Raw genomic sequence first — 10,340 nt, forward strand, 5'->3', positions numbered from 1 at the left:
CCCTCCTACTCCCACGACGTACGTATGGCGCTATGACGTCATCATTGCGGTGATATTAGCGCGTGCCCTGTGCCGTATTGCACGTTGGCCGCCTGTTGGCCCTTCGACCACAGGGGGGCGCTGCTGTGCGCGCTGGGCCGCATTCGACGCCCAAAATGGCGGCACGGTTGAAAAGTTTGGACTGTTTTGTTCGACTTAGTTTTCCGAGCATTTACCGAGGAGCCTAACTACGTAATACACCGTCGGATTCAAGTTGGAACGCTCGTATGGCGCCTCCCCACTTAAGGACTTCGGGACGCGTCCAAAAGTGAGAATGGCGCTCAGCCATCACCCGAAATTCAGCTAAGCTAACGTCGGAAAGAGTTCCCGGTCGGTCCCGAAAAGCTTCGTTTGGGTTATGTCGTGTCTCGCTCGGATCCACGAGCAGGACATGAGGAAGAGGAGCTCGTCGTAGACATGGAGGAAGATGTGAAAAAAGTCAAAAAGGCAAGCCGACACTTTTTCTTTCGTTCGGCCACTCACTCACTGGCCGGCTAGCATGCTAACCCGCCTTTGGCCAGTAGAATCATTCGCATTTCATAGACAAGCTAACGCGATGTGCTTCACATGATTGAAAAGCATTTCAAAACCAAGAGCAGAAGACATTTAAAAAGCAAGTAGTCGAGTTTGTCGTCAAAAGTTAAGCCCGTTTCGCTGGATTTTCTTTTTCTCACAATTGAGGGTACAATCGGATTTAGTCAACCTTAACCTCAGTTTAGTAATCCGTTGCCTCCATTTACCAATCTGTACCCTCAGTTTAGTCAAATGTCTGGGGCTCCGTATGCCTGCGTATCTGTCAAGTCAAGTCAATTCGATGTGGATGTTCTATTCCTCCTGGTGTGAATTCTGTGAATACATTGTCATGTCGTGATATAGCCTGCATCCCGTTTTTTTTCTCAACCCCCTCGATCTACAGCAATATTGTTGATCAATCTTTAGGACTACTAGAATTGTTTCCTTTCGCTTTCCGTGCTTTGAAGCATTCGCTCGCTGCAGTCGCGCTATCATGACAACCTTCTTATTATCCCCGACATGTTTTGACTTTAGCGTGGTCTTTTCTGGCGCATAGCTGCCACCAAAGGGGTCCTAGTTGAGTTGAGTCCTGGCCGGAGAAGTTCGCGAACGGACAAATGCGTCTGTGATGGAGCAAGCAATGTATACAGAGCCCCAGACATTCGCTAAAGCGAGGGAACAGATTATCAATGGATTTCGTTTTTCTCATACCTTGGCACCAGGGGGGGGGGGGCTCCTCCGTACATTAGAGAATGTACCTCGTACCAAGTAACCTCGGCTCATATACTAGAGCACTGAGATGTATCTTTATTGACCCAAAGTAATATCACCCTGGTTCAGATCAAGACCACTTTTATCATATACTGAAGGCATAAATTATATTTGCTCAAGGAAATGTTTTTCCCCCCCTCCCCCCAAGTGATGCAGTTCTCGTCAGCGTCACGTGAGGGTAATAGTAGTTGTAAAAGTTGGCAGCGGTGTTGTTCGTGTAAGCAATGCACATCAACTGGGATGCACTTTGAACTACGAAAGCCGCACAAAAAATAACTTTTTTAAATCAGCCTGACAATTCTAAGGTCAGTTGCCCAGCTGTTTTATAAATAAACCTAATAATTAGGGCTGCACAATTACGGCTCAAATAATTGGATCAATATTGTAATCACGATAGTCACTGATGATGTAGTGCTACACTGGTGAGCGCGGCGGGGTCAGTTCCCACTCGGTGACGGGGTGAATGTGAGTCTGAATGCTTGTCTGTCTCTCTACGTGCCCTGCGACTGACTGGCGACCGGTTCGGGGTGGAGTCCGCCTTTGGCCCGGAGTCAGCTGGGATGGGCTCCGGCGCCCCGTAACCCTGAATAGGATGCAAGTGCTGGAGACGATGGATGGAAGGATGGAATTATGATAATGAATCACAGTTATCATGTTAGGGTTTTTATTGCACTACTTTTTAACAAACTATATAGAGTGCAAATATTTTCATTGCAAAATGAAACTTTCCAACAAATGAATGATCATTTTAGAATAAATAATAATAATGAACAAGGGCTAACTGCATAAATATGCAATCATCCTGCTCCCCCTTTTGAGGCAGCCGCGCTCGCTCTCATCAGTCCGCCCAGCGCTTTTAGGGTGCGCTCGCTTCTCATTTCGGCAGCTTAAGAAAGCCTTAAGCATGCGTTCGCCCCCTGGTGGTTGACGCAACTCGGCCGACTCCTGCTCGGGGAAGTGCTCGATGAGATGTGCGGGACAGCTCGCGTTTTAAAGGTCAATATTGCTGAAGATCGGGTTAATTTAATCGCGCCAGCCAAAGTCGTGCATCACCATTAAAATCCCATTCATTTTGCAGCCCCGCTAATCATAAACATTAACCATAAGAAATGGGATCAAATACAAAAGCTGTGAACTCGCATTTCTCCAGCAAACATACAATGTTAATGCGCCCGTCGTGTGGAGCCGCACCGCGTTGAATAACGCGGCAGTCATCGGCATAGTTCGTTCCGTAGAGTCTGCAGTCGAGTTCGAGCGGCGGCGTCATCGCCGGACGCTGCGGCGCTCCGCTTCCTCTTCTGGCGTTGTCGTTTAGTGGCAAGGCGCTTCCCTTTTGCGCTGTTGTTGCTCGCGTGTCTCAGCTGTCACTTTGTGCTAGCGCAGCCACGAGGCGACAGGTGATTACACAGAAAACAACTCGACTCGCAAGGCAAGTCTGCTAGGATCCGGCCGCATGGAGTCCGAGGTAGGGTCTTTGACTTATTGAGAAGCGTGCTCAGATCTTTCAATCATACGTGCAACTCGGTTTGGGAGTTGTTGAACTCAAAACAGGCCATTTAGGGGAATGGTGGGGATCCGATGAGTTTATCTCATTCCACACATCCACACAGATGTCATTTCTGAATATTACTCCGCGGTGGACTAATATATGCGCGCGTATCGGCCTGAGGTTGCGCCTGTGTGTTCGGGAGCTATTATTTAGCAACTATTTCGTGCGCGAGACTACGACTTCGACTTCTGCATAGGCCGCTGTTTGTGTCAATCCAGTTTAAGCGCTAGTGACGTTTAAGTCTAGCTCACCGATCCAACGACACAAGAAAGTCACATGACCTCACACGTCTTCCATCGGGCTTCCCGGACATAGGTCTTAAGACTGGATAAGCCAGCTCGGCTGATTGTTGTGCCTACGTGGCAGCCGTGTCGGGAAGGTCATCGTTGCCATGAAGGCAACTGCGCGGCAGAAAACGGACGGACGGACGGACGGATGGAAGTTTCCTTGCCGTGTTGCCGGCCGTTTCGTGACGACACGTGCGCTTTAAGCGTCTCGGTTTTCGCTGAAGCTACCCTTTGGTCATTTTCCCTCTCAGCCTGGCATCGTGTCGCCCTTCAAGCGGGTCTTCCTGAAGGGCGAAAAGGGACGGGACAAGAAGGCGCAGGAGAAGTCCGCAGAGCGCCGGGCCCTCCACACCGTCTCTCTCCCGCAACCCGACCACCGCATCGACCCCGACATTCTGCTCAATGATTACATCGAGAAGGAAGTCAAAGTGAGGCGAACGCGGAACGCAGCAAAGGCTCGTTTCGTTTCTCTCTCACCGTAAACTTGATTTGCACGGGGCTGTGTTCTTTCTAGTATTTGGGCCAGCTGACATCAGTGCCAGGATACTTGAACCCATCGAGCAGGACAGAAGTCCTGCAGCTCATTGACAATGCCAGAGTAAGTCATCCGAGTCAGCGCGTACTTGGCTAGAGAGGTGTCCGAACTTTAGCCTGCTTTTTGAAAAAGACACACAGGCGATACAAAGGCGGATGGATGTACAAATATGTGCAACGCTTTATTTTAATGCTAAAATCATAATTCATTTTCTTAATAATAATTCACTCTTTGTAATTCTTGTATTCTAACTAATTTCCAAATGTCAATGTGTGTTTAAAATAATTTTACAGTAACCAGTAATTGAATAAAAGATAGAGAAATGAATCCCAAAAATGTTAGGGGTCAAATGGTTGAATGAATGAAACCAGTCTTACAAGACTTAGAATTTGGGTGAAAACTGCAAAAAAAATATACACAGCATAAAAATATTGAAATATACGATTCTGCTTAATTATATATTGTAGGTGCTTGTAATAATTTCCATGGGTCCAAATGGTACCTCGGAGCTTGCGGCTGACGGCGACATAGTCTTTTGGCTGAAAAACAAAACCGGGCCAAGATTTGTGATTAATGATCGCAATTACCATATTGATTCCACTAATCGTGATGATCACTTTGGCCATAATAGTGGACCTATCGAAAACGGATGGCCGTAAATATTGACCCCGTGTGCAGAAGTCTCATCAATTGGCGGGCCAGCTGACGTCTGAGCAGGACGCCGTCGTGAGCTTGTCGGCGTACAACGTCAAGCTGGTGTGGCGAGACGGCGAGGGCATCATCCTGAGGGTGCCCATCCACGACATCGCCGCCGTCTCTTACATCCGGGACGACTCTTTGCACCTCGTCGTCATCAAGACGGGTACCGACGAGAGCGCGAAGCCGATTCTTACTGCGTAAAAGAGTCGTGAATACGTGGAACGTCTGTGGGCTTCTGCTCCTCAGCCCAGGAATCCGGAGGCTCTCCCTGCCCCAGCTCCTGTCCCGATCTCAACAAATCTCAGACGCTCAGCTCCTTGTCGGAGAGCGGCGCCGTGCTGATGGAGGTGTGCTGTCTGCTCGTCCTCGCCGTCGACAACAAGGTATGTTGGATTTGAGTTGTTCGCATTTCTCAAATATCACCGGCATGTACTCTTAATACCGGCGATGCGCCAAAGCGAACGTTCTTGGCTCAAACCGAAACACCCAAAGAAAGGCTTATCCTCATTATGAGTACAATTACATTTAGGGTTAGTGCATTAACCTCATTAAAAATCCCATCACCTTATTTTTGATTGATTGATTTTTTACAGATCAGTCGATATCGAGACATACTGACCCCCGTCTTCAATGTTCCCTGTTATTCAAGCTTTTGATTTTGATATTTTCTGTCAAAAGTGGAAGACGACCCGCAACATTATACAACGGTGTAATGACGAGAAAGGCCCGAAGAGTTATTTTGGTTGTGTCAAGTCTCCCAAGAAACGGCAGTTTCCCACAGCTGCAGCAGCAGGCTCCAAGCATCGGCGCCTGTCGCATCTTGCTTCACGTGCGTCGACCCCATTTAACATGGTTCGACACACGCCTCGTGATTGGTTCAGCGCGGAGCAACTCTCATTATTATTGGCTATTCGTACCGTCTGTCAAAACATGGACGAATGCAATCTGTTCGAGTCCATTGAAATGTTTACGGAGGAAAGGTTATTTTGAGGTAGGTATCTTATATGGTTGTATTATCGCCCAGCCCTCATTGAGACATATTTCGACAGACCGTCGTAGCCGCTAAACGGCGAGACCGAGACGCTCGCGGAGCACGCCGGCGGTCGGCGGCCCCTCTGAGCTTCACCCAGAGAAGCGTGCGCTGGCCGCTGCTTTGCAACATCCTCTTTTGGATTCTTTCTTTTTATTTTTTTTGAGGACTTCCGGTGATGGGATTTTTGGTGCATTTCTACTTGTACCTGCACATATATCAATGAAATATATATAAAGAAAAGTAAAAGTACTCACCCTTATTGTCTCTTGTCTGATGGTTTTTGCTTCGTAACAGGTCACCTTCTCTGTTACCACAATAATAAAAAAAAAAAAAAAAAAAAAAAAGCCCAGGTGGCGATATTGCATAGAAAGAGAGAAGTTTGTGAATATTACTCCTAGTTATTTTGTGTGCCAGGCAGCAGCAGAGGAGTTGTGCCTTCTGCTCAGCCAAGTCTTTCAGATCGTCTACACCGAGTCCACCATCGACTTCTTGGACAGAGCCATCTTCGATGGTGCCACCACACCCACAAGACATCTTTCCCTCTACAGCGGTAAGCATTCAAACTTAGTGTTGGGGAAGGGGAAACTGTGATAAACGTGCAAATGTTACGATTACCCTTTCACATTTGTATTAGCGTTAATACTGTATTTAGTGTAAAGCACGCCGAAAATGCACCTTCCCTCCGGGGCAGGCCGCCGGCGTGGCCGCTTTAGAGCGGGAGAGAGAGAGAGAGAGAGAGAGGCAGAAGAGCGAGGGGCGGGAGAGCGTATACCTCATGGTCTCAAGCACTAACGGTGTTGTCGAATGTGACGGTTTCTCAGACGACTCGTCAAGCAAAGTGGACATTAAAGAGTCGTTTGAAGGCGAGGCCAGCCCTTTGTAAGAGCTCACCTTCTCGTTTTTCCTCACACCACACAAAAGCTGTAGACGCTCCTCTCGAAACGCTTTCCTTTCCCAGTCCATTCCAGGTGTCAACGGAAGCAGACGGCAACTCCCCGTCGGCTTCCGGCCCCGCCTCCCCCCAGGCCAAGGCGGCGAGCGAAGGGGAGCTCAGCACCACAGCTGCCGAGCTGCTCCAGGACTACATGACCACGGTATGTCTCCACCCTCCCTAGGCCCAATTGAATGCTGAAGTTATTCTGCACCCAAAAACAAACCTTTACTTATTATTCTTCCACCAATTTTGGATGTACTGCTCCTTGCACATTTCTCCACCGATTGGAACCGTTCCACCTTCAACCTATTCACCTCATTCAGAATTATTGTCCACATTCACAAAAACTCCACATTTTCCATGAGAATAATTCCCATTCGAATGGAGACGTGTGGCAAATTTCCATTGTTCTTTCACATTTCCCAACGTATTCGAACTGCTCAGCTCAAACGGAACTATTGATCACATTCCCCAAAGTCCCACTTTTTTACAATAACATTCCAAAAGTAATAGATGTTTATTCAAGTTTCACATTCTACATTTCAACAATGAAGTTAATTCCACAGTATTTCAGTCCAGCATTCAGCTCATTAGCACGCACATGCAATTTGTCCCACAATAGCATTGTCTATTATGCGTCATCATTAATGCGCTGGTGCTTCTGTGCCGTCCAGCTGCGCACAAAGCTGTCCTCCCAGGAGATCCAGCAATTTGCTGCGCTGCTGCACGACTACCGTAACGGCTCCTCGATCCACGAGTTTTGCATTAACCTGCGGCAGCTCTACGGGGACAGCAGGAAGTTTCTACTGCTCGGTATGACTGCTCCTCATTCCTACGAAAAACATCTCCACTTAAGCAAGGCTATTAAAAGCTAGATCATCAAGCCTTAAGCCGCCGCCTTTGGATTTCGCACAAAACCCGGTGAAGGCCGGATATTGTCAGAAATTGCCGTAGTCCGTCACCGACATGCGCTACCAAACTAGTAAAGTCCTAATTACATTACAAATGGTTGTTTGAAGAATACTCGTAAATGCCATTCTTTACGGAATCTTGAAATATCATACTACGGCACTGTCGTAAACAGAGGAAACCCCTGTATCGGTCGTATCCGAGTTCTTTTGACATTTGTTTGGGGTGGACATCGTACTGAACGTTGCGCAACACCACGGACTGTCGTGCCAGGCGCTCAAGATGCCGTTTCCAGCAAAGATAACAAGAACCAAGAGTGATCTCGCATGGCGCTCGCCATCTTCTCTCAAGCCTACCTACGTGTACAAATCTCTGGACCTAGTATAGAGCCTTGTGGAACATACCCGGTATGCATGTATGTATGTATGTATGGGTGTTCTCAGTTTTTCGACAAAGTTTCGCTCCTCCGGCTGATGATAACCCGTTTGTATGCAAATTGGAACGTACTGTAGTTTATCACTAACCTATGCTAACGCAGAAGTAAGGAAACAAGCTATGCTTACGCTGCTGCGGAAAGTAGTTCGTTGCTCCTTGTTCAATACCTTGAAAAGTTTGATGTCAGGACCGTCGTAGACTGGATGCGCTGTCATGGAAATCGAGAAATAATCCATCCAAGTTGCTCATTGCAATAGACACATTCGTCCATCTTGTGATGGGATCGGTGATCGTTTTTTGGAACTCGCTGATCGGCCCCAAAAATCCTGATCGTGTAAAGCCTCATTTGAAGTGTACGTCGCAGATGCAGTGGCGCCTTGACTTGTGACAAAGCTCATAACTCAGTTTACTCGTTTAGCAAATAGATTTTCTCCATTGAAGTCAACTGAAATGGCAAGAATCTCTTCCAGGCTCCCAAAAACCCCATTTATTTATTTTTTTTCCCCCATTGTTTTTAAAAAGTGCTAACTATGCAAAAATATAAGAATGCGAGAAGGCGGCCAATCATTTTTCACGGCACTGTACCACTAGTGGTACAAATATTCTTGATAGTCTGACGAGCATGGAAGGGAATTCAAGTGTAAGAAAAGCAAGAGAAGTTGGGTGACATGGAAAGCCAAAAGGGAAGCCATATTCGAATGTTGCTGTGCGGCCTTTCGCAGGCCTGCGTCCCTTCATCCCCGAGAAGGACAGCCAGCACTTCGAGAACTTCCTGGAGACCATCGGCGTCAAGGACGGCCGCGGCATCATCACCGACAGCTTCGGCCGCTACCGGCGCGCGGCCAGCTCCGCCTCCGACTCCACCGCCAACGGCAACGGGGCGGCGGGAAGCGGCGGAGACGGCATCGCCTCCGACGAGGGCCCGGAGGAGGGGGACGAGACCTCGGAGGGCGACGAGTGGGACCGTATGATCAGCGACATCAGCAACGACATCGAAGCGCTCGGCTGTAGCATGGACGGCGAAGGTGCTACGCCGTGATGCCGCATCCGGAACTGATTGATCACATGATCACACTGGAGATCAGTCAATCGAATGCACTTGCGGTCGATGGTTTGTGATTTTTTTTTTTAACACACTTATAGGCAGTATCTGCCACTGCTGTCAGCAATGTAGCGACAACTCGTTCCTCACACGTGTGACACGTTTATTAGGATGATTTTGTATTATTGCTGCCTTCTTTTTTGGTTTCCCCTACGTGCTGTTCACCCCCCCCCCCCCCCCCGCCTATTTGCAATTTGCGGCCATTTGTTTATTTAATTTGTCCTCTGTTATGTTGTGCTCTGAAACATCCTAAGCTGTCTTGGTGCCAAGGAACTATTTAGATCTTGAACGAGACCAATGTGATATCTGAAAAGTCGTTAATTGTAAGCCATTTGTCACCTTTAAGCGCCGTCGTAGACGGAGGAAAGCCCACTCCAACAAACAATTTGCGGGCGGCGTGGCGCAGAGGGTAAGTATCCCCGCCCGAGCGCATGTCGTCGGCGTGTCCCTGGGCGAGACTCTTAACCCACCGTGCCCGTGTATGAATGCGGTCGGACGTTTGGTGGCGTAGGTGCGGAATGGCAGCCGCGCTTCTGTCAGACTGCCCCCTGCGCGAGTAGTTTACTACCACCGGGCAGCAATGGTGTGTGTGCAATCGTAAAGCGTATTTGAGCGCCATGCAGAATTAGAAATATTTATTCATTACTGTACTACGTCACTATTGTGACAAGGCTTTTGACACCATCTTGTGGCACTTCAAGGTGTTTTAGAGAGCAAAAGGAAAAAAAAACACAAATCGGTGACATTTCAGCAAATAGCAAAGATTCCCCCAAAACTTTGCGTTGGAATACGATTCTCATTTCTAACTTTCAAACTGTCCCAAACTGAGGCTCCGGGGACCCAAAGTGATTCTCAAACGGGTTTCTTAACAAAAAGGGCTTTTGGTTTGTATGTGTGTGTAATCAATAGTTGATGTATGATATGGCAATATTAGATTTTTTTTGGTAGCCAATTTAAGGGGGGGGGGGGGGGGAGACATTTTTCCTGGAAGAATTTGGGAACAAGTGTTTTGTTGTTTCATCGGCGTTGTATCAATCCCCAATCGTGCCTTCAAAACTGTAGCACGGTCGTGCGGTGGAATCGTTGTGCAGATGTTTATTAAAGAACAGATACTTTTTGAAGCTTTTTGGAACACTGTCGTCCTTTTCGCCAACTTTTGCACATTTGGCGTTTGGGACCGGGGCTTTCAGCGCCGACCGATCGTGATCTGAAAAGCCAAGTTTCCTCGGGGCTGCCGTAACCAAAGTAGCAGAGTAGGAGCAGGTTTCTTTCTGCTCTTTTAATGACAACATCTTACCAGTTCTCTCCTGAGCCAACCGAGAGACTCGGACACCCCCGTCCGCGTCCGCCTCCGCCCCGGCTTTCCATTGCGGGTAAGAAGGTCTCCTGGTCTGCAGGGTCAGGAGACGATCACCGGAAGGCGACCGGACGGCTTCTTCACCGCAATTTCTGGAACATTTGAAAGTTTTGGATGCGCTAGACGAGAGGCGGGCAGAGAGAGTGAGAGAAAACGCCAACAGTAAAGTCAGCCAAT

At 48.1% G+C, this 10,340-nt stretch overlaps 1 protein-coding gene across 2 annotated transcripts; it reads left to right on the forward strand.

Annotated features, from left to right (window-relative positions):
- The first annotated feature begins 71 nt into the window (after positions 1-71).
- ccm2 (CCM2 scaffold protein) lies at positions 72-9,927 on the forward strand. Of its 2 annotated transcripts, none has more exons than XM_061753460.1 (10): positions 72-486; positions 3,411-3,587; positions 3,674-3,757; positions 4,373-4,556; positions 4,640-4,776; positions 5,841-5,976; positions 6,248-6,305; positions 6,385-6,520; positions 7,035-7,173; positions 8,427-9,927. In XM_061753460.1, the coding sequence occupies exons 1-10, from the start codon at positions 457-459 to the stop codon at positions 8,741-8,743; spliced, it is 1,398 nt and encodes a 465-aa protein (XP_061609444.1). In that variant the 5' UTR covers positions 72-456; the 3' UTR covers positions 8,744-9,927. The 2 variants fall into 2 exon arrangements, with proteins under 2 accessions (XP_061609444.1, XP_061609445.1); XM_061753461.1 differs by lacking the exon at positions 72-486 and adding an exon at positions 515-2,788.
- Positions 9,928-10,340: the final 413 nt, after the last annotated feature.

Source organism: Phyllopteryx taeniolatus, chromosome 18 (assembly GCF_024500385.1).
Source record: "Phyllopteryx taeniolatus isolate TA_2022b chromosome 18, UOR_Ptae_1.2, whole genome shotgun sequence".
NCBI classification, from domain to species: domain Eukaryota; kingdom Metazoa; phylum Chordata; class Actinopteri; order Syngnathiformes; family Syngnathidae; genus Phyllopteryx; species Phyllopteryx taeniolatus.

Excerpts from the sequence above, each read along its gene's own strand:
- ccm2 (XM_061753460.1), top strand. The coding sequence starts at position 457 with ATGGAGGAAGATGTGAAAAAAGTCAAAAAG. Across the intron at positions 4,557-4,639 it reads CCTCGTCGTCATCAAGACGG|CCCAGGAATCCGGAGGCTCT; the intron begins GTACCGACGAGA and ends TCTGCTCCTCAG. Across the intron at positions 5,977-6,247 it reads ACATCTTTCCCTCTACAGCG|ACGACTCGTCAAGCAAAGTG; the intron begins GTAAGCATTCAA and ends ACGGTTTCTCAG.